This window comes from Ranitomeya imitator, chromosome 2 (genome assembly GCF_032444005.1).
Source record: "Ranitomeya imitator isolate aRanImi1 chromosome 2, aRanImi1.pri, whole genome shotgun sequence".
Classification (NCBI taxonomy): Eukaryota; Metazoa; Chordata; class Amphibia; order Anura; family Dendrobatidae; genus Ranitomeya; species Ranitomeya imitator.
In genome coordinates, this window is record NC_091283.1 from 133,741,607 (window position 1) to 133,765,250 (window position 23,644).

Here is a 23,644-nt window from a genome sequence, read left to right on the forward strand (position 1 = left end):
ACTGTAAAAAAAAAATACATGGACTTCACATCCAAAAATCATACAAGTGTACCTAGGGCTAGATTCCCTTTAAGCAATTTCCCTCACCTAATTTTATATATAAATTATTTTACATATATATACTGTATGTATATATATATATATATATATATATATTTTTTTTTTATTATTATTATTTTTTTTTTTTTTGTTATTTGATTTTTTTCCACCTTCTATGTTATATTTTAGTGTTAAAGGCAAATAAGACAAAGACAAATAACATCAACCTTTACGATTTTTTTTTTTTTTAATCTGTGGTCCTAGAATAAATCACATAAAATATTAAAACAAAACCTGAAATCTATACCAGTACAAATGCATATGTTTTCCTCCTTCTAATACTTCCAACCCCATAAAAAAATCCCCTACCCTCCCTTTCCCTTGTTAGAAAAAAAAAATACTGCAATAAGCACCAGTTCATTGTGGGCTGTTGGCGAGCGTTAATGAGGATGTAACAATATCTAGACAGGTTCGGTGACGAGGGTACAATATATGTGCCCACCTTACTGTAATAATTAGGACGCATTTGCTGCAACTTGTGCAAATATGGCAGTTTTACGTTGGTCATTTCATTACCCTTCACAGTCAAACCATTAATTGTCCTGCAAATGATCATTTCTTCTTTGGCCAAATAACGAGTCCGACAAGAGTCTCCTATCACTGGTGATGAAGTGTTGGTTCTAGGAGGTTGCACAATGTTCTTTCTCTTGGCTCCCTGGTGCTCTCTTCATAAAACCTTCTTCCGTTAGGAGCGTGTTCATCTCGTTCTGCCGGTGCTCCTTATCACGGTACGAGTCCCCGTGCCTCTGGCTTCTGCGGCTACAACCCTTCCCGATGAGGAAGAAAACTTCAGCTACATTTAGGATAATGCAGATACCTGAAGCCGAGAGCATGAAGACAGTAAAGATTGTTTTCTCTGTGGGACGAGATACAAAACAGTCCACGGTGTTAGGGCAGGGGTATGCGGTACATTTGACAAGTCGTATCATGGCATAACCAGGGTAGATGAGGTAGAATATGTACATGAAGGCCGCTTCAAAGACGATTCTGAAGACCACACTCAGTGTATATGTCCACCACAGGGTCCCGGAGATTTTGACCTTCTGCTTTTTCACTTCTTCCAGTTCTTTAGGATCGTTGTGGCCAGACAGACGTAAAATCTTCTTCTCCTGGTGCTGCACGTAAGCCACATGCATAGCCACAAGAAGGGCAGGCGTGGAAACGATAATGAGCTGAAGGGCCCACAGCCGAATGTGAGAGATAGGGAAGAAGTGATCGTAGCAAACACTGTTACATCCAGGCTGTTCTGTATTACAGGTAAATGAGGACTTTTCGTCTCCCCAGACACTCTCGGCGGCTACGACAAGCACCATTATACGGAAGATGAAAACCACAGAGAGCCATATGCGCCCAATCCCGGTGGAATGGCGGCTCACACCACTCAAAATGGCATATAATCCTGCCCAGTTCATTGCGTATTAGCTCTGAGGATAAAACAGATAAGAGCATGAATATATTTGGAAACCGCCATCCAAGGTTTTTGTGTCAGAGAACATAATCAATGTGGACTATGCCAATACATGTAGTACTAGGGAATACATTGGTTTTACATTGTGTTTTGCTGATGCCTACAAGACTCCATCGGGGGTTCCATCTCAATCCCAAAAAAACACATTTCAAAAAGTAACTCCTGACAAAGCCATTGACTGCAATGATACAAACGGAATACAAAGCTTGCCCCTTTGGACTCCGTTAGGTCTACTTGCCAGCACACCTCACTATTGTGTCCTGTATACTTTGTACTCAGTTTGCCTTGGTGTATTCAATGAATTTCTTTTAGGGATCCTGTCTGAATCCCATTTTGGGGGGATTATGACAGACTCCCTGATGAAGTCTTGAACATGAAGTTTTACTAAATGCAGTGTGAAACCTCAATGAGAATTTGCATGACGGTTTTGGACCTAGCAAACGAACACATTAAATGAGATTTATCAAATCTGTGCAAATGAAAATTGGGACATAGAAATCACCTTCAAGGTCTTATTATACAGTGGTTATTAAAGGGGTTGTCCATTACTAGGACAGCCCCTTCAACTAAATGTTCAGCTCCGATAAAATAATAAAACCTATACTCATCTCCCATACCGGCGTCATTCCCACAGTTGGCACTCGCGGTCCCAAAGCTGTGTTGCGGTGGAATGACACATGATGCCCGGCGCCCAATCAGCACTGGTGTCACTGTCTCCTCCTTCGGACAAAATGAACATGAATAGGCAGTCCGGGCTGCAGCTGATCCCTGACTTCCTTTTCATGCTCAGTTTGTCCGAAGGCAGAGACAGTGACACCAGTGCTGATTGGGCGCTGAACATCACGTGTCACATTCACAACTCCTCATCACAGCCCCGGGGAGAGCGAGTGCCAACACCGCTGGGACAGAGCCGGCACGGGAGGGGAGTATAGGCTTTATTATTTTATCAGGGCTGAACATTTGGTTTAAGAAGGGTCTGTTCTAGTAGTGGAGAACCTATTTAAGGCAAAGGCTACATGGCGACATGTGTCGCACGACACTGAAAGTGCATTGACACATTACATCATTGGATGGAATAATTTCTGATGGTGTTGCATTGCGACCTGCTACCTCCAGAGACTGTGATACAAAGTCGCATAATGAAAAAAAACGGAACAGCATCAAATACTACCTTAAAAAATGTGCAAAGCTTCCCAAACCACTGTTCAAGGTGGTTCTAAATATAAAGATGAAAAAAGGAAAACAGCACTTCTCAAAAGAAAAAAAGTGGACTTCAATGCCCAAACGGCGTTGCAACGTTTCGGATGTAATATCCTTTCTGAAGCTTGAGAAAGGATATTACATCCGAAACATTGAAACGCCGTTTGGTCATTAAAGTCCACTTTTTTTCATTTGAGTAGTGCTGTTTTCCTTTTTTCATCTATATATATATATATATATATATATATATATATATATATACAGTTAGGTCCATATATATTTGGACAGAGACAACATTTTTCTAATTTTGGTTATAGACATTACCACAATGAATTTTAAACAAAACAATTCAGATGCAGTTGAAGTTCAGACTTTCAGCTTTCATTTGAGTGTATCTACATTAAAATTGGATGAAGGGTTTAGGAGTTTCACCTCCTTAACATGTGCCACCCCTGTTTTTAAAGGGACCAAAAGTAATTGGACAGATTCAATCATTTTAAATAAAATGTTCATTTTTAGTACTTGATTGAAAACCCTTTGTTGGCAATGACTGCCTGAAGTCTTGAACTCATGGACATCACCAGACGCTGTGTTTCCTCCTTTTTGATGCTCTGCCCGGCCTACACTACAGTGGTTTTCAGTTGCTGTTTGTTTGTGGGCCTTTCTGTCTGAAGTTTAGTCTTTAACAAGTGAAATGCTGCTTAATTGGGTTGAGATCAGGTGACTGACTTGGCCATTCAAAAATATTCCACTTCTTTGCTTTAATAAACTCCTGGGTTGCTTTGGCTTTATGTTTTGGGTCATTGTCCATCTGTAGTATGAAACGACGACCAATCAGTTTGGCTGCATTTGGCTGGATCTGAGCACATAGTATGTCTCTGAATACCTCAGAATTCATTCTGCTGCTTCTGTCCTGTGTCACATCATCAATAAACACTAGTGCCCCAGTGCCACTGGCAGCCATGCATGCCCAAGCCATCACACTGCCTCCGCCGTGTGTTACAGATGATGTTGTATGCTTTGGATCATGAGCTGTACCACACCTTCGCCATACTTTTCTCTTTCCATCATTCTGATAGAAGTTGATCTTGGTTTCATCTGTCCAAAGAATGTTCTTCCAGAACTGTGCTGGCTTTTTTAGATGTTTTTTAGCAAAGTCCAGTCTAGCCTTTCTATTCTTGATGCTTATGAGTGGCTTGGACCGTGCAGTGAACCCTCTGTATTTACTTTCATGCAGTTTTCTCTTTATGGTAGATTTGGATATTGATACACCGACCTCCTGGAGAGTGTTGGTCACTTGGTTGGCTGTTGTGAAGGGGTTTCTCTTCACCATGGAGATTATTCTGCCATCATCCACCACTGTTGTCTTCCGTGGGCGCCCAGGTCTTTTTGCATTGATGAGTTCACCAGTGCTTTCTTTCTGTCTCAGGATGTACCAAATTGTAGATTTTGCCACTCCTAATATTGTAGCAATTTCTTGGATGGGTTTTTTCTGTTTTTGCAGCTTGAGGATGGCATGTTTCACCTATACTGAGAGCTCCTTTGACCTCATGTTTACTTCACAACAAAACCTTCTAAATGCAAGCACCACACCTCAAAACAACTCCAGGCCTTTTATCTGCTTAATTGAGAATGACATAACAAAGGGATTGCCCACACCTGTCCATGAAATAGCCTTGGAGTCAATTGTCCAATTACTTTTGGTCCCTTTAAAAACAGGGTGGCACATGTTAAGGAGCTGAAACTCCTAAACCCTGCATCCAATTGTAATGTGGATACCCTTAAATGAAAGCTGAAAGTCTGAACTTCAACTGCATCTGAATTGTTTTGTTTAAAATTCATTGTGGTAATGTCTATAACCAAAATTAGAAAAATGTTGTCTCTGTCCAAATATATATGGACCTAACTGTATATATATATATATATATATATATATATTTTTTTTTTTTTCTTATTTGATTTTTTTCCACCTTCTATGTTATATTTTAGTGTAAAAGGCAAAGACAAATAACACCAAACTTTATGATTTTTTTTTATTTTAATCTGTGGTCCTAGAATAAATCACATAAAATATTAAAACAAAACCTGAAATCTATACCAGTACAAATGCATATGTTTTCCTCCTTCTAATACTTCCAACCCCATAAAAAAAATCCCCTACCCTCCCTTTCCCTTGTTAGAAAAAAAAAAATACTGCAATAAGCACCAGTTCATTGTGGGCTGTTGGCGAGCGTTAATGAGGATGTAACAATATCTAGACAGGTTCGGTGACAAGGGTACAATATATGTGCCCACCTTACTGTAATAATTAGGACGCATTTGCTGCAACTTGTGCAAATATTGCAGTTTTACGTTGGTCATTTCATTACCCTTCACAGTCAAACCATTAATTGTCCTGCAAATGATCATTTCTTCTTTGGCCAAGTAACGAGTCCGACAAGAGTCTCCTATCACTGGTGATGAAGTGTTGGTTCTAGGAGGTTGCACAATGTTCTTTCTCTTGGCTCCCTGGTGCTCTCTTCATAAAACCCTCTTCCGTTAGGAGCGTGTTCATCTCGTTCTGCCGGTGCTCCTTATCACGGTATGAGTCCCCGTGCCTCTGGCTTCTGCGGCTACAACCCTTCCCGATGAGGAAGAAAACTTCAGCTACATTTAGGATAATGCAGATACCTGAAGCCGAGAGCATGAAGACAGTAAAGATTGTTTTCTCTGTGGGACGAGATACAAAACAGTCCACGGTGTTAGGGCAGGGGTATGCGGTACATTTGACAAGTCGTATCATGGCATAACCAGGGTAGATGAGGTAGAATATGTACATGAAGGCCGCTTCAAAGACGATTCTGAAGAGCACACTCAGTGTATATGTCCACCACAGGGTCCCGGAGATTTTGACCTTCTGCTTTTTCACTTCTTCCAGTTCTTTAGGATCGTTGTGGCCAGACAGACGTAAAATCTTCTTCTCCTGGTGCTGCACGTGAGCCACATGCATAGCCACAAGAAGGGCAGGCGTGGAAACGATAATGAGCTGAAGGGCCCACAGCCGAATGTGAGAGATAGGGAAGAAGTGATCGTAGCAAACACTGTTACATCCAGGCTGTTGTGTATTGCAGGTAAATGAGGACTTTTCGTCTCCCCAGACACTCTCGGCGGCTACGACAAGCACCATTATACGGAAGATGAAAACCACAGAGAGCCATATGCGCCCAATCCCGGTGGAATGGCGGTTCACACCACTCAAAATGGCATAGAATCCTGCCCAGTTCATTGCGTATTAGCTCTGAGGATAAAACAGATAAGAGCATGAATATATTTGGAAACCGCCATCCAAGATTTTTGTGTCAGAGAACATAATCAATGTGGACTATGCCAATACATGTAGTACTGTTAGGGAATACGTTGGTTTTACATTGTGTTTTGCTGATTCCTACAAGACTCCATCAGGGGTTCCATCTCAATCCCTAAAAACCACATTTCAAGAAGTAACTCCTGACAAAGCCATTGACTGCAATGATACAAACGGAATACAAAGTTTGCCCCTTTGGACTCCGTTAGGTCTACTTGCCAGCGCACCTCGCTATTGTGTCCTGTATACTTAGTACTCAGTTTGCCTTGGTGTATTCAATGAATTTCTTTTAGGGATCCTGTCTAAATCCCAATTTGGGGGGATTATGACAGACCCCCTGATGAAGTCTTTAACATGAAGTTCTACTCAATGCAGTGTGAAACCTCAATGAGAATTTGCATGACGGTTTTGGATCCAGCAAACGCACACATTAAACGAGATTTATCAAATCTGTGCAAATGAAAATTGGGACATAGAAATCACCTTCCAGCTCTCATTATACAGTGGTTATTAAAGGGGTTGTCCATTACTAGGACAGCCCCTTCTTAAACTTAAAGGGCCACTGTCACCCCCCTTCAGCCGTTATAAACTAAAATAGCCACCTTGTGCAGCAGTAATGCTGCATTCTAACAAGGTGGCTCTTTTAGTTTTTGTTTCTGTTATTGCCCCAATAAATGTATTTATAATTCTGCTGAAATACCTGTTTTTGTACCTGGAGGCGGGACTGAAGCCTCCTCTTAGAAGCGCCCAACTGCCGTCACTCATCTGTTGGGTTGATTTTCGCCGCCCCCTCAGCGCTATTATTGTGTGAAATCCGGCGCCTGCGCTCTGCTCTTCTGCCTTGCGCAGGCGCATAGATCATTATCCGTCCGAGCGCTGGTGCCGGGTTCCATTCTGCGCCTGTGCGGTCAGTGCGGCCAGCCTGTTACTGAATCCCCGCCCCGCACTGTGTTATGCAGTATGCACAGTGTGGGGCTGGGATTCCTGGGCATACGCACTGCGCTTGTCAGACGCTCCACAGGTCCCCCGCCAGAATTATAAATACATTTATTGTGGGAATAACAGAAACAAAAACTAAAAGAGCCTTACTGCTGCACAAGGTGGCTCTTTTAGTTTATAACGGCTGGAGGGGGGTGACAGTGGCCCTTTAATGTTCAATAATAAAGCCTATACTCATCTCCCATACCAGCGTCATTCCCACAATGTTGGCACTCGCGGTCCCAGAGCTGTATTGCGGTGGAATGACACATGATGCCCGATGCCCAATCAGCACTGGTGTCACTGTCTCCGCCTTTAACCCCTTAGCGACCGCCGATACGCCTTTTAACGGCGGCCGCTAAGGGTACTTAAACCACAGCGCCGTTAATTAACGGCGCTGTGGAAAAAGTCCATAGCGCCCCCCAGAGGCCGATTTTCTCCGGGGTCTCGGCTGCCGGGGGTAGCCGAGACCCCAGAGAACATGATTCGGGGGTTTCTTAACCCACCCCGCATTTGCGATCGCCGGTAATTAACCGTTTACCGGCGATCGCAAAAAAAAAAGCGATCTCTTTTTAATTTCTCTGTCCTCCGATGTGATCGCACATCGGAGGACAGAGAAAAGGGGTCCCAGGTGGCCCCCCAATACTCACCTAGCTCCCCCGATGCTCCTCGTGTCTCCCGGTGGGCGCCGCCATCTTCAAAATGGCGGGCGCATGCGCAGTGCGCCCGCCGGCCGGCACCGGGAGAATCTTTGGGGTCTCGGCTGCCGGTGGTAGCCGAGACCCCAAAGAGCATGATCGGGGTCGGTATTACCGACCCCTGTTTTGCGATCGCCGGTAATTAACTGTTTACCGGCGACCGCAAAAAAAAAAAAAAGTAAAGTGTAATTCTCTGTCCTCTGATGTGATCGCACATCAGAGGACAGAGAAATAGGGGGATTCGGGGACCCTAGCATACTCACCTAGGTCCCTGGATCCTCTTGCTGCTCCTCCTGGCCGCCGGCAGCAGAACATGGCGGACGCATGCCCAGTGCGCCCGCCATCTGTCTCCATCTGCCGGCCGGCAGGAGAACAGCAGTTGGGGCTAAAATTAGGGTTAGGGGTAGGGTTAGGGTTAGGGGTAGGGTTAGGGGTAGGGTTAGGGGTAGGGTTAGGGTTAGGGTTAGGGGTAGGGTTAGGTTAGGGGTAGGGGTAGGGGTAGGGGTAGGGTTAGGGGTAGGGTTAGGGGTAGGGTTAGGGTTAGGGGTAGGGTTAGGGGTAGGGTTAGGGTTAGGTTAGGGGTAGGGGTAGGGTTAGGTTAGGGGTAGGGTTAGGGGTAGGGGTAGGGTTAGGTTAGGGGTAGGGTTAGGTTAGGGGTAGGGCTAGGGTTAGGGCTAGGGTTGGGGCTAAATTTAGGGTTAGGGTTGGGGCTAAATTTAGGGTTAGGGTTGGGGCTAAATTTAGGGTTAGGGTTGGGGCTAAATTTAGGGTTAGGGTTGGGGCTAAACTTAGGGTTAGGCTTCTTTCACACTTACGTCGGTACGGGGCCGTCGCAATGCGTCGGCCCGACATACCGACGCACGTTGTGAAAATTGTGCACAACGTGGGCAGCAGCTGTAGTTTTTCAACGCATCCGCTGCCCAATCTATGTCCTGGGGAGGAGGGGGCGGAGTTACGGCCACGCATGCGCGGTCAGAAATGGCGGATGCGACGTACAAAAAAACGTTTCATTGAACTTTTTTTGTGCCGACGCTCCGCCAAAACACAACTGATCCAGTGCACGACGGACGCGACGTGTGGCCATCCGTCACGATCCGTCGGCAATACAAGTCTATGGGCAAAAAACGCATCCTGCGGGCACATTTGCAGGATCCGTTTCTTGTCCAAAACGACGGATTGCGACGGAATGCCAAACGACGCAAGTGTGAAAGTAGCCCTAGGGCTAGGGTTAGGGTTGGGGCTAAAGTTAGGGCTAGGGTTGGGGCTAAAGTTAGGGTTAGAGCTGGGATTAGGGTTAGGGTTTGGATTAGGGTTCGTATTAGGGTTAGGGTTTGGATTAGGGTTGGCATTAGGGTTACGCTTGGGATTAGGGTTAGGTTTGGGATTAGGGTTAAGGTTAGGGTTGTGATTAGGGGTGTATTGGGATTAGGGTTAGGTTTGAGGTTAGGGTTGAGATTAGGATTAGGGGTGTGTTGGATTTAGGGTTTTGATTAGGGTTATGGTTAGGGTTGACATTAGGGTTGTTTTGGGGTAAGGGTTGTGATTATGGTTAGGGTTAGTGATTAGGATTATGGATGAGGTTGGGATTAGGGTTAGGGGTGTGTTGGGGTTAGGGTTGGAGCTAGAATTGGGGGGTTTCCACTGTTTAGGTACATCAGGGGGTCTCCAAATACGACAGCCAATTTTGCGCTCAAAAAGTCAAATGGTGCTCCCTCCCTTCTGAGCTCTTCCGTGCGCCCAAACAGTGGGTTACCCCCACATATGGGGCATCAGCATACTCGGGATAAATTGGACAACAACTTCTGGGGTCCAATTTCTCTTGTTACCCTTGTGAAAATAAAAACTTGGGGGCTACAAAATCTTTTTTGTGAAAAAAATAATATTTTTTATTTTCACGACTCTGCATTCTAAACTTCTGTGAAGCACTTGGGCATTCAAAGTTCTCACCACACATCTAGATAAGTTCCTTGGGGGGTCTAGTTTCCAAAATGGGGTCACTTGTGGGGGGTTACTACAGTTTAGGTACATCAGGGGCTCTGCAATCGCAACATAATGCCCACAGACCATTCTATCAAAGTCTGCATTCCAAAAAGGCGCTCCTTCCCTTCCGAGCTCTGCCGTGCGCCCAAACAGTGGTTTACCCCCACATATGGCGCATCAGCGTACTCGGGATAAATTGGACAACAACTATTGCAGTCCAATTTCTCCTGTTACCCTTGTGAAAATAAAAACTTGGGGGCTACAATATCTTTTTTGTGGAAAAAAATAATATTTTTTATTTTCACGACTCTGCATTCTAAACTTCTGTGAAGCACTTGGGCATTCAAAGTTCTCACCACACATCTAGATAAGTTCCTTGGGGGGTCTAGTTTCCAAAATGGGGTCACTTGTGGAGGGTTTCTACTGGTTAGGTACATCAGGGGCTCTGCAAACGCAACATAATACCCGCAGACCATTCTATCAAAGTCTGCATTCCAAAACGGCGCTCCTTCCTTCCGAGCTCTGCCGTGCGCCCAAACAGTGGTTTACCCCCACATATGGGGTACCAGCATACTCAGGACAAATTGGACAACAACTTTTGGGGTCCAATTTCTCTTGTTACCCTTGTGAAAATAAAAATTTGGTGGCTAAAAAATCTTTTTTGTGGAAAAAAAAAATATTTTTTATTTTCACGGCTCTGCATTATAAACTTCTGTGAAGCACTTGGGCATTCAAGGTTCTCACCACACATCTAGATAAGTTCCATGGGGGGTCTAGTTTCCAAAATGGGGTCACTTGTGGGGGATTTCTACTGTTTAGGCACATCAGGGGCTCTCCAAACGCGACATGGCGTCCGATCTCAATTCCAGCCAATTCTACATTGAAAAAGTAAAACGGCACTCTTTCTCTTCCAAGCTCTGCGGTGCGCCCAAACAGTGGTTTACCCCCACATATTGGGTATCGACGTACTCAGGAGAAATTGCACAACAACTTTAGTGGTCTAATTTCTCCTGTTACCCTTGTGAAAATAAAAATTTGTGGGCAAAAAGATCATTTTTGTGTAAACAAAAGCGATTTTTTATTTTCACGGCTCTACGTTATAAACTTCTGTGAAGCACTTGGGGGTTCAAAGTACTCACCACACATCTAGATAAGTTCCTTAAGGGGTCTAGTTTCCAAAATGGTGTCACTTGTGGGGAGTTTCCACTGTTTAGGTACATCAGGGGCTCTCTAAATGTGACATGGTGTCCGATCTCAATTCCAGCCAATTCTGCATTGAAAAAGTCAAACGGCGCTCCTTCACTTCTAAGTTCTGCGGTGCGCCCTAACAGTGGTTTACCCCCACATATGGGGTATTGGCGTATTCAGGAGAAATTGCATAACAAAATTTATGGTTACATTTCTGTTTTTACACTTGAGAAAATAAAAAAAATGGTTCTGAATTAAGATGTTTGCAAAAAAAAGTTAAATGTTCATTTTTTCCTTCCACATTGTTTCAGTTCCTGTGAAGCACATAAAGGGTTAATAAACTTCTTGAATGTGGTTTTGAGAACCTTGAGGGGTGTAGTTTTTAGAATGGTGTCACACTTCGTTATTTTCTATCATATAGACCCCTCAAAATGACTTCAAATGTGATGTGGTCCCTAAAAAAAAATGGTGTTGTAAAAATGAGAAATTGCTGGTCAACTTTTAACCCTTATAACTCCCTAACAAAAAAAAATTTTGTTTCCAAAATTGTGCTGATGTAAAGTAGACATGTGGGAAATGTTATTTATTAACTATTTTTCATGACATATCTCTCTGATTTAAGGGCATAAAAATACAAAGTTTGAAAATTGCAAAATTTTAAAAATTTTCGCCATATTTCTGTTTTTTTCATAAATAATCGCAAGTAATATCGAAGAAATGTTACCACTAACATGAAGTACAATATGTCACGAAAAAACAATCTCAGAATCAGCAGGATCCATTGAAGCGTTCCAGAGTTATAACCTCATAAAGTGACAGTGGTCAGAATTGCAAAAATTGGCCTGGTCATTAAGTACCAAATTGGCTCTGTCACTAAGGGGTTAAATAAACAGAACATGAAGAGGCAGTCCGGGCTGCAGCTGATCCCTGACTTCCTTTTCATGCTTAGTTTGTCCAAAGGGAGACCAGATGCCAGTGCTGATTGGGCGCTGAACATCACCTGTCACAGTCACAACTCCTCATCACAGCCCCGGGGAGAGCGAGTGATAACACCGCTGGGACAGAGGCGGCACGGGAGGGGAGTATAGACTTTATTATTTTATCAGGGCCGAACATTTGGTTTAAGAAGGGTTTGTCCTAGTAGTGGAGAACCTATTTAAGGCAAAGGCTACATGGCGACACGTGTCGTACGACACTGAAAGTGCATTGACACATTACATCATTGGATGGAATAATTTCTGATGGTGTTGCATTGCGACCTGCTACCTCCAGAGACTGTGATACAAAGTCACATAATGTTTCCAAATGTGTTGGATTTTCCGTTGCTGGCTGCAAGCCACAATTTTTACAGTAAAATCACAGCAAGTTTCACAAATGTTTTTGTCATGTGACTTTTGTTATCGATCTCCAATTTGATAAATCTCCGTTCTCCTTCCTGAACGGATGTAAATCCTCTGCTTGCCACTAGGGGGCTAGAAGCTGAGCTGCAGGCTGTCACTCACAGCCACCACTGACAGAGAGCCGGATATTGATCCAGGGCATTTGTGTGGCCAGCTTGGGTGGCAGATATCTAGAGATCTGTAGGGATCTTTATTGTCCAGGTTGTACATTGCATGAGGGTTGCAGTCACTTGTATTCATGTTGGAAAATATTGAAAAACATTTGTTAATGGTGGTTAAAGTATTGTTTTCATTATTGATCTTTACGAGCACACGGTTTCCCTGCCTCCCGTCTTCCTGCTTGTCCGCAGGTTGACGACGTGGTTGGGGGGAAAGGAGGAAGCAGCGCACTCCTTAATGACTGGCGGTTCACACAAGATGAGTTTTTCACTGCTGCAAAGAGGAGCGCAGGGACACTGGATCGGGCAAGCTTTATAAGGCCGGTTTCACATGTCAGTGGCTCCGGTACGTGAGGTGACAGTTTCCTCACGTACCGGAGACACTGACTCACGTAGACACATTGAAATCAATGTGTCTCTGCACATGTCAGCGTGTTTTCACGGATCGTGTCAGTGTTCGTGGGAGCGCACGGACTACACGGACCCATTAAAGTCAATGGGTCCGTGTAAAACACGTACCGCACACGGACGCTGTCCGTGTGCAATCCGTGTGCCGTGCAGGAGACAGCGCTAGAGTAAGCGCTGTCCCCCCCACGTGGTGCTGAAGCCGCCATTCATATCTTCTTTCCCTAGCAGCGTTCACTGGAGAGAAGATATGAAAAATCCTTTTTTTTTTGTTTTTCGGGTTTAAAATAAATATCCCTGTCCCCAACCCCCTCCCACCCCCTGTGCGCCCACCCGCTGTTAATAAAATACTCACCCGCTCGCTCGCAGCGTCCTCTCCGCGCAGCACCTTCTCCTGTATGAGCGGTCACGTGGTGCCGCCGAATACAGTCATGAATATGCAGCTCCACCTCCCATAGGGGTGGAGCCGCATATTCATGACTGTAATGGGCGGCCCCACGTGACTGCTCATACAGGAGAAGGTGCGGCGAGGACAGGACGCTGTGAGGGAGTGGGTGAGTATTTTATTAACAGCGGGCGGGCGCACAGGCGGTGGGAGGGGGGTAGGGACAGGGATCTTTATTTTAAACACGAAAAAACAAAAAAGGATTTTTCATATCTTTTCTCCAGCGAACGCTGCTGGAGAGAAGATATGAATGGCGGCTTCAGCACCAGATGCAGGGGACAGTGCCACACGGATGGCCTACGTGAGCTCACGGACACACAGACACGGATAATTCCGGTACCGATTTTTCCGGTACCGGAATTATCTGGACGTGTGAGACTGCCTAACAAAAAGCTCACATGCGTGCACACCTTGTCTAGGAAACTGGCCACTGCTGATGTAGGGTATGGAGGTGGCCGGTAAGCTAGGCAAAAAGCAGGAAACAACAAAATTAACCCCTTCATGACTTTGCAATTCTCCGTTTTTACGCTTTTTTTTTTTTATTCCATGAGGCATAACTTTTTTATTTTTTCCATCTCCATAGCCATATGAGGGATTGTTTTTTGAGGGATGAGTTGTACTTTTGAACGACACCATTGGTTTTATCATGTGATGCACTGAAAAGGATAAATTGAAACTGCAAAAGAAAAGTGCAATTCCAAAATGTTTTTTTTTTTTTTTTTTATTTATTTGCCATGTTCACTATATGGTAAAACTGATGAGATTCTCCAGGTCAGTACGAGTACGCAGATATCAAGCATGTATAGGTTTTCTTTATTTAAGTGCTGAAAACAAATTTGGAAATTTATGAGAGAAATTTTTTTTGCTTATGTCTCCATTAGTGATGAGCGAATATACTTGTTACTCGAGATTTCTCGAGCATGCTCGGGGGTCCTCCGAGTATTTTTTTAGTGCTCGGAAATTTAGTTTTTAAAGCCGCAGCTGAATGATTTACATCTGTTAGCCACCATAAGTACATGTGGGGGTTGCCTGGTTGCTAGGGAATCCCCACATATACTTATGCTGGCTAACAGATGTAAATCATTCAGCTGCGGCTTTAAAAACTAAATTTCCGAGCACTAAAAAAATACTCGGATGACCCCCGAGCATGCTCGAGAAATCTCGAGTAACGAGTATATTCGCTCATCACTAGTCGCCATTTTCCGAGATCCGTAGCGTTTTCATATATATATAGTAATCCTGGAGTTTTGATTTGATTTTTTCTCATTATGCCATTTACTGATTGGAATAATTTATTTTATATTTTAATAGATCTTATGTTTATGAACACAGCAATATCAAATCTGAGTATTTTTTAAATCGTTTTATTTGTAATGGAGGCAATTTGAAGTTTTGTGTATTTTTTATATTTTTAAAACCTTTTATTCACTTTTGACATAATTTAATAGTCCTTTAAGGAGAATTGAAGCGTCAAATGTCCGATCGCTTGAGCCATACGTATAAATAGCAATGCATCAAGTGGTCCGCGGGCGGACCACTTAGGACTTCTGCTCCTAGGTTTCAGCAATCAGTTGGGGTTTTAAGGTACCGTCACATTAAGCGACGCTGCAGCGATATAGACAACGATGCCGATCGCTGCAGCCTCGCTGTTTAGTCGTTGTGTGGTCGCTGGAGAGCTGTCACACAGACAGCTCTCCAGCGACCAACGATGCCGAAGTCCCCAGGTAACCAGGGTAAACATCGGGTTACTAAGCGCAGGGCCGCGCTTAGTAACCCGATGTTTACCCTGGTTACCATTGTAAATGTTAAAAAAAAAACACTACATACTTACATTCCGGTGTCTGTCGTGTCCCCCGGCGTCAGCTTCCCTGCACTGTGTAAGCGCCGGCCGTAAAGCAGAGCGGTGACGTCACCGCTGTGCTCTGCTTTACGGCCGGCCGGCGCTGACACAGTGCAGGGAAGCTGACGCCGGAGGACGCGACAGACACCGGAATGTAAGTATGTAGTGTTTTTTTTGTTTGTTTTTTTTACATTTACAATTGTAACCAGGGTAAATATCGGGTTACTAAGCGCGGCCCTGCGCTTAGTAACCCGATGTTTACCCTGGTTAAAAGTGAACACATCGCTGGATCGGCGTAACAAACGCCGATTCAGCAATGTCAGCGGGTGATCCAGCGACCAAATAACGTTCTGGCCTTCTAGCTCCGACCAGCGATGTCAGAGCAGGATCCTGATCGCTGCTGCGTGTCAAACACAACGATATCGCTATCCAGGACGCTGCAACGTCACGGATCGCTATCGTTATCGTTCTAAAGTTGCTCAGTGTGAAGGTACCTTTAGGATTCGGCCCACCACTGATCAACAATATGGAACAGGGGATATAAAACATGATTTGAAAGTTTATTTATCCTTTAAGGAAAATGGCACCAATTATGCGCCATAAGGAAGAGTAATAACTAATTCTGTCCAACGCTTCATGTAGTCGTGCGCTCACTGGCAGAGAATGCTAAACTAGGAATAGATAGCAGCTTGTGTGGCATGATGTTGCTTTCATATGATTCAAGTCTTGTGACTTTCTTTTTCTTCCTATAGAAGTAATCTGAAAATTAACACTTGTGTTGTCAGACAGGCACCCACCATAAAAGTCAAAAGTGACATTGTTTCTATATCTAAGATCAGCAGTGCAACTTTTCCATTGACTTGGCAGTAATAGAATGTTATAAGTAGAGGATTGTAGTGACCTAACAGTAAGGGTACCGTCACACATAACGATATCGTTAACGATATCGTTGCTTTTTGTGACGTAGCAACGATATCGTTAAGGAAATCGTTATGTGGGACAGCGACTAACGATCAGGCCCATGCTGGGAGATCGTTGGTCGCTGAGGAAAGTCCAGGACTTTATTTCGTCGCTGGACTTCCCGCTGACATCGCTGGATCAGCGTGTGTGACACCGATCCAGCGATGTCTTCACTGGTAACCAGGGTAAACATCGGGTTACTAAGCGCAGGGCCGCGCTTAGTAACCCGATGTTTACCCTGGTTACCAGTGTAAACATTAAAAAAACAAACACTACATACTTACCTTCAGCTGTCTGTCCCCGGCGCTGTGCTTCTCTGCACTCCTCCTGCATCCTGTGTCAGCGCCAGCCAGCCGGAAAGCACAGCGGTGACGTCACTGCTCTGCTTTCCGGCTGACCGGCGCTGACAGTGCAGAGGAAAGCACAGCGCCGGAGGACAGACACGGAATGTAAGTATGTAGTGTTTGTTTTTTTAACGTTTACGCTGGTAACCAGGGTAAACATCGGGTTACTAAGCTCGGTCCTGCGCTTAGTAACCCGATGTTTACCCTGGTTACCGGGGACCTCGGGATCGTTGGTCGCTGGAGAGCTGTCTGTGTGACAGCTCTCCAGCGACCAAACAGCGACGCTGCAGCGATCGACATCGTTGTCGGTATCGCTGCAGCGTCGCTTAGTGTGACGGTACCTTAACATAAGCTGTTATCTACTTCAAAGCCTATTGTTTTACTGTTTGCAACTAAAGTCTTTTTTTCTTTTTTTCTTGGAATAAAGGTACCTTCACACATAACGATATCGTTAACGATATCGTTGCTTTTTGTGACGTAGCAACGATATCGTTAAGGAAATCGTTATGTGTGACAGCGACCAACGATCAGGCCCCTGCTGGGAGATCGTTGGTCGCTGAACAAAGTCCAGAACTTTATTTCGTCGCTGGATCTCCTGTGGACATCGCTGGATCGGCGTGTGTGACACCGATCCAGCGATGTCTTCACTGGTAACCAGGGTAAACATCGGGTTACTAAGCGCGGCCCTGCGCTTAGTAACCCGATGTTTACCCTGGTTACCGGCATCGTTGGTCGCTGGAGAGCTGTCTGTGTGACAGCTCTCCAGCGACCAAACAGCGACGCTGCAGCGATCCGGATCGTTGTCGGTATCGCTGCAGCGTCGCTTAATTTGAAGGTACCTTAACACTGACATTTTATTTCCAGTCTGGCATCTGGCACATTTCTCTTAAGTATGGTATAGAGATGATCCAATCTTCTGAAATTCAAATTCGGCAACTATTTAAAAAAAAATAGTTGCCGAATTTGTGGCAACTAAGCCACAAATAAGCTTTCACTTACAGTATAGACACCTCTCTATTACTAAGCCATGGGCTTGATGTCACCGGACAATACAAAGGTGACATCAACCCCACAAATATGAACCCCACTTGCCACCACTACAGGGCAAGTGGTAAGAGCCGAGTAAATCACCAGAATTGACGCATCTAATAGATGCGCCTTTTTCTGGGCAGCTGCGGGCTGCTATTTATAAGCTGAAGGGGGCAATATCCATGACCCCCTTACCAGACTAAGAATACCAGCCCGAACTGTCTGCTTTAGTTTGGCTGGTTGTCAAAAATGGGGAGGACCCCACGCTGTTTTTTTTTAATTGTTTATTTAAACAATTTAAAAAATACGGCATGGGGACCCCTCTATTCTTGATAACCAGCCATGATAAAGCTGATAGCTGAGGGTTGTAGCCTGCAGCTGTCAGTTTTGCCTGGCTGGTTATAAAAAAATACAGGGAACCCATGCCATTTTTAAAATGTATTTATTTATAGCATAAGCGCTGGCTGATGAATATTCCCATCAACCGCCACCTGCTCTTGCTGTTCTTAGCGGCAGCAGGCATCAGCTGAAGGGAGTAGTAGTCCCATCAGTTGACGCCTGTGACCAGAGGTAAACTTTTTACTTTTGGTCACCATTGCAGGCTCACGCTGTCATCTGACATGGGAGCCGCGTCTGTCTGATCAGCGGTAATTATCTTTCTTCCATTCAGAGGCAGTGTTTGCCACACTGTCATGCACATGACAGCAAGGCAAACACTGGATGTTCGGGCCCCCCATTCATGTGAATGGGATCTCGGGTTCGGGTACTGTTCTGGTACCCGAATCAAACTTTTTTTGCTTGTTCAGCCGAAACCTCTGGGCCCGAGCATCCAGAGGTCCGACCATCACAATATATTATGTGATTGCAGTGCTATGCTATGTGATCATTGTGCTATACTATGCTATGTGATGGTTATGCTGCACTATGTGCTATACTATACCGTGTGATGGCTATGCTATATTACACTATGTGATGTGATGTGCTACACTATGTGATATGCTATATCCTGTACTATTTGATGGATGTGTTATACTATACACTGTTATGGGTGTCCTACACTATACTATGTGATGACTGTGCTGTCTTCAGGGATGTGCTGTGCTATACTATACTATATGATGGCTGTTCTACTCTATGTGATGTGCTATACTGTGTGCTGTGCTATTATGTACTATGTGATGGCAGTGCTATCCAATACTATGTTATGGGCTACACTATGTGATGTGCTATACTATATTTTGTGATGGCTCTCTATTGCTGATGCAATTATGTTCATTGTGTAAAATAGTGGTGGGCATTTTTTCATGATTCATGCAAATTGAACTGGAAATTATTCTAATTTGTCTGGTCCAGTGAATTTAGCAAAATTTGACATAAATTTGATTCTCCTCAAATCAATTAGCTCATCTCTATTACAGACCATTTAATTAAAGGGGTTTTCCCATGAACAAAAGTTCATTTTAATCAATAGATCTTGGAATAACAATAATTTCCACAAGTGGATGTGATTAAATAAAATGCTCCTGTGCTGAGATAATCTTATAAATGTGCCCCTGCCGTGTACTGTGTAATGTCTGTGTCTGACCATACAGGAACATGGACTGATCATACCACAGCTCCGGGCGGGCGGGGGTTGGTGGGGAAGCAAAAGAGTACACAGACAGGACAGCATGGGGTCATAGCTGCTGGGCAAGGGGGAGGGGAGAATGGGGCAGAGAAAAAGAGTATACAGACTTTACAGCACAGGATCACAGCTGATTCTTTTTGTGAGTAAAACATATCCCTGCCTGTTTTTAATCAATATTTTATCTCCAAGAAAGAATCAGCTGCGACCCCATGCTGTCCTGTCTGTATACTCTCTTTTGCTTCCTTCCCTGCCCAGGAGTTATGGTATGATCAGACCATGCTCCTGTACGGTCAGACACGGCCATTACACAGTACACAGCAGGGGTACATTTATAAGATTATCTCAGCACAGGAGCTTTTTATTGAAACACATCCAATTGTGGAAATTATTATTATTCCAACATCTATTGATTAAAATATACTGTTGTTCGTGGCAAAACCCTTTTAGATTTATAACAAGACACTATAACAGTATTGATTTTCTATAGAATTGGAACATATGTTTGAATATTTCACTAAAAAACCTAACAAGCAGTTAACCCTAATATGCCTCCTTCACTCATATGTCCCATATCCCTCTCGGTCCCTATGCATGGCTGTGACAAGGAAAGAAATTGTGCTATTTGTTAGGCAGGGAAAGCAAATCACTGGTTACCACATTGTAGCTTCAAAGTCACATGCAAGCACAGTGACAACTATAGGACAAAAGTTCAAGGGAAAAAAAAAGAGGTCCAGTTTCCAGATCCAATTGCAGATACAATCGTGATAATCCACTAAAATGATATGCACATGGCAAAAATAAAATAAATATAGGAGGAGACCTCCGTGAAGCCTACACGTTTTGCACTCCACATGTCCTTAATTAATTCTAACATATACCAAAATTAAAAACGTTTGGTGTTCGAAATGCTTCGGTTTCACGGAGGTCTCTCCCTATATTCATTTTATTTTTGCAATGTGTATTTTTTTTAATGGAGTAACTATAAAATCATAACTTTCTCTGCAAGTGGATCTAGTAGCTGGACTTCTTTTTTCCTTGAATTTGCATCTACAAACGCTGTGGTTGCGTGGCCTCCTGCTTCCTCACTATTTGGAACAGAAAGGGTGAGCTGGTGTTTTTTTTACATAGACAACTATAGGACCTCTAAATTGTGAAGAGACCCACAATCAATCCCCTAATTTGATATAAGGAGAAAGTCATAATGTGGTTAGCTGAAGTCACACCGCAACCGTCCGGTTCGGAACCCACTTACTGTAGACTGTAAATTTCATCAATATGAGTCAGTGACATAGAAGGAAAAATAGAGACTCGCGCTTCTCGTACTGTGGTATGTGGTGTATAGCAGAGGTCCCCAACTCCAGTCCTCAAGGCCCACCAACAGGTCATGTTTTCAGGATTTCCTTAGTCTTGCCCAGGTAATAATTGCATCATCTGTGCAATGCAAAGGAAATCCTGACAACATGACCTGTTGGTGGGCCTTGAGGACTGGAGTTGGGGACCTCTGGTGTATAGGACCAAGTAAACATAAACTTAGTCCTACCCTCAACCGGTATCCAAAACTGTGATTAGTCAGAATATATTCTTGTTTTCTACTTATTTCTTTTACATTTCATCTGGGACTTGGTTACTAAAGAGATGAATTTCACAATCCTCACAATTACATCATGTGAACTGACCTATGGTATTAAAATGGTGCTGTACGTTGTCACTAATTAAGGAAACTGTGCACCGCCTGGTGTACTCCTCAACACGCTGACATCAACAAGAAGTATTAATTATTAAATAGAGTGGGCATGTTACTTTGTATCATTGAATTATCATACCACAGCCATTATTAGCTCTCTGAACTGTATAAGATATATGTACACTAAAAGAAAACCCTAAAACCCACAATTAAAATACAATAAAATGCTTAACGTAAATTATTAAGCCATTTACTTATATCTAGAAATTGGAAAAATAAATTAAGAAAAATTATACTTGTTATAACACTTATAAATTAAATAGCACTATCTCCTTATACCAAAACAAATAGTAGAACAGATTGTATAACATACCTTGTACTGATCCCAGCTTCTATATTGCCCAAAAATGGCCACAAAAAAACACTCCGACCATGCTAGAGAGAGCTGAGCAAACCTCCGAAACTCTGCATCCACTCGCAAGCATTGGGATGAATCATCTATGACCAGCGAAGAAGTATTCTATAGAGCTCTCTCTGACTATATAAGCGCTCAGTGCCCCCTCACATGAACGCATTGTTGACCAGTTCAAGACATTCGACTTAAAATAAGTTCATTTTTCAATGAACTTCCACTCCCCACAACGGCTGTTCCCTCCACTCCCTAGCTGTCCATGTATTCAGTAAAGAATGAAGAAGGGCAGGTTTTAGTGGCTTCGGTGTAAAGTGTCAGCTATAGGAAGAAAGGTAAAATATATAGAAAAGAAAGCCTCCATATATTCTCTTATATTCCCAGTACCTGCTATTAGGACCTGTAATTACCAGGAGACAGGCAGGATTCTGAAGTTATTAAACTTTGTGCTGTTAGATCTAAACTCGTCCCCATCACTGACTTCAGAGTCTGTGATTACCAAGGAAGGTAGAAGTGCTCACAATATAGGCTGAGACATGGATGGAGCCAGGAAAGCACGAAACCTCTAAAAATATAGTAATATACAACCAGATTCTGAAACTGTCTAACAAATGGCGGAACCTACTGTTATATCAGACAATTTATCCCGTTAGTAGCACTTACCAATGAACTGATCAGGAAGCTACTTGGTTACAGGTTCTCATTGGATTTACCTTCTTCTTGTAGACTGCGTATTTCAATCTCTTTCTCTGTGGGTTACTTTGGACACTTTCCCTAATTTCGTCCTTTGATTTTTCTGTTAAATTGTCCCTTTTTCTTCTTTATTCTTGTTACCTTTTACTTGACAGTTGAGTCATCCTTTTATCCCCCTCCACTCACTATTTTTTATTCTGTTTCTTTTATCCCTACCTTTGTGTTATGCACCGGTGTCTATTAGTCTAGCCTAATTTTGTCTGTCCCCGCTATTCTTTCGCCCCTGTGTAAGAGTCTCTCACTGCCTGTAACATTTTCTCTTCTTCTCCATTATTTCGCTCCCCCTGTCACACTGCCTTTCTGCTGGGACTCCACACAATGCCTCCTTTCTCACTTTTGGTAACATGCTACCATTCATTCTTCTCAGACTTCCACCCACCGGATAGTCACAATGCGTCTTTTTCCCCAACAGGACAAGAGAATCATAAGCAAATTAGCACCCCCTCCATCCTCCTGATTGTTCTGTCAGCCCTCCATGCCATTCACTGGCTTATGATATCGTTTGAGCTCAGCCCTTCTAATTTTTCCCCTTTTTCCATCTCCATCTGACCGGGGTGATGGTCACTTGGCTGGACTTGCTGAAGCGGATGTGAAGTGAAGGAATTAATGACATGTGCCTATGATGCTGGATAAGGACAACTTCATTTTAACAATGGCATACATGTTATTTTCACTGCAGTGAGCCCTTCATCTCCACAAAATATATTAATGCCCACAAAGCTAATTTTCCTTACCTGATATCGAGTATTTAAATGTCAGGCACCAGGATACAATGGTAGGTCAGACACAGCTGGGTTGTTGGCACACGATGCAAAATGTAGGCAGCACAATGGCACAAATCAGATGTTTTCTCTTGTACTGACATTGCATTTCTGCCCTGGACCTTTATACCCTTGGCTGATAATTAAGCTATTCACATGCCTGATAACCAAATCTCCCCTATGTTTACTTACTAAGAAAATAGGGGCGTGACTTTTATGTGTCACTCATGACTATCACAGACAGATAAACTTCAGCAAAGTTTATCCACTTCCCCCAATAACCCCCCAGGTGATATCTCTTGGAGCTGGCATTCCTTGAGGGCCTTTTATCATGGAAAAATTATTCCCAATCATTGTCCAGTGTAAACAAGTGCATCGATTGCACGATCAGCCAGAATTTGTTTGTCAATCTCTCATAAAGGTCTAAAAATGAGTTTATCAGTAGTGATGAGCGAACGTGCTGAGATAAGGTATTATCCGAGCATGTTCGTGTGCTAACAGAGTGTCTTTCACATGCTCGAATAATATGTTCAAGTCCCCACGGCTGCATGTCTCGCGGTTGCTCGACAGCCACAACACATGTAGGGATTGCCAAAGAGCTACGAGACGTGCAGCCGAGGGGACTCAAACATATAATTCAAGCACGCTGAAGTCACTCAGTAGTTAGCACAGAGCACGGTCAGATAACACCTTATCCCAGCACGATTACTTATCACTATTTATCAGCATTTTATCCTCTTGTGTGAACAGGCATTTTCTCTTCGCCACGACAGCACCCACTGAGAGAGGGGATCCGCCCCTAGGAACAGGAAACCCTACGGAGAGATAAAAGGGGTGGTCCTCCTCGCTCCCACAGTTTTGGTTTCCTGTTCCTA

The 23,644-nt window shown here is 43.6% G+C and overlaps 2 protein-coding genes across 4 annotated transcripts; both read right to left on the minus strand.

The window, feature by feature from the left end:
* Window positions 1-225: 225 nt before the first annotated feature.
* Window positions 226-22,860, minus strand: LOC138662124 (gap junction beta-1 protein-like). The gene is made up of 2 exons (XM_069747281.1): window positions 22,743-22,860; window positions 226-1,523 (listed from the first exon to the last, which is right to left on the minus strand). The coding sequence occupies exon 2, from the start codon at window positions 1,509-1,511 to the stop codon at window positions 720-722; it is 792 nt and encodes a 263-aa protein (XP_069603382.1). The 5' UTR covers window positions 1,512-1,523; window positions 22,743-22,860; the 3' UTR covers window positions 226-719.
* LOC138662123 (gap junction beta-1 protein-like) lies at window positions 4,787-22,877 on the minus strand. 3 transcript variants are annotated; one of them, XM_069747278.1, is made up of 2 exons: window positions 22,743-22,877; window positions 4,787-6,044 (listed from the first exon to the last, which is right to left on the minus strand). In XM_069747278.1, exon 2 carries the CDS (start codon window positions 6,030-6,032, stop codon window positions 5,241-5,243), a length of 792 nt encoding a protein of 263 aa, XP_069603379.1. In that variant the 5' UTR covers window positions 6,033-6,044; window positions 22,743-22,877; the 3' UTR covers window positions 4,787-5,240. The 3 variants fall into 3 exon arrangements, with proteins under 3 accessions (XP_069603379.1, XP_069603381.1, XP_069603380.1); XM_069747280.1 differs by lacking the exon at window positions 22,743-22,877 and adding an exon at window positions 21,919-22,731; XM_069747279.1 differs by lacking the exon at window positions 22,743-22,877 and adding an exon at window positions 21,220-21,853.
* Between the last annotated feature and the right edge of the window lie 767 nt (window positions 22,878-23,644).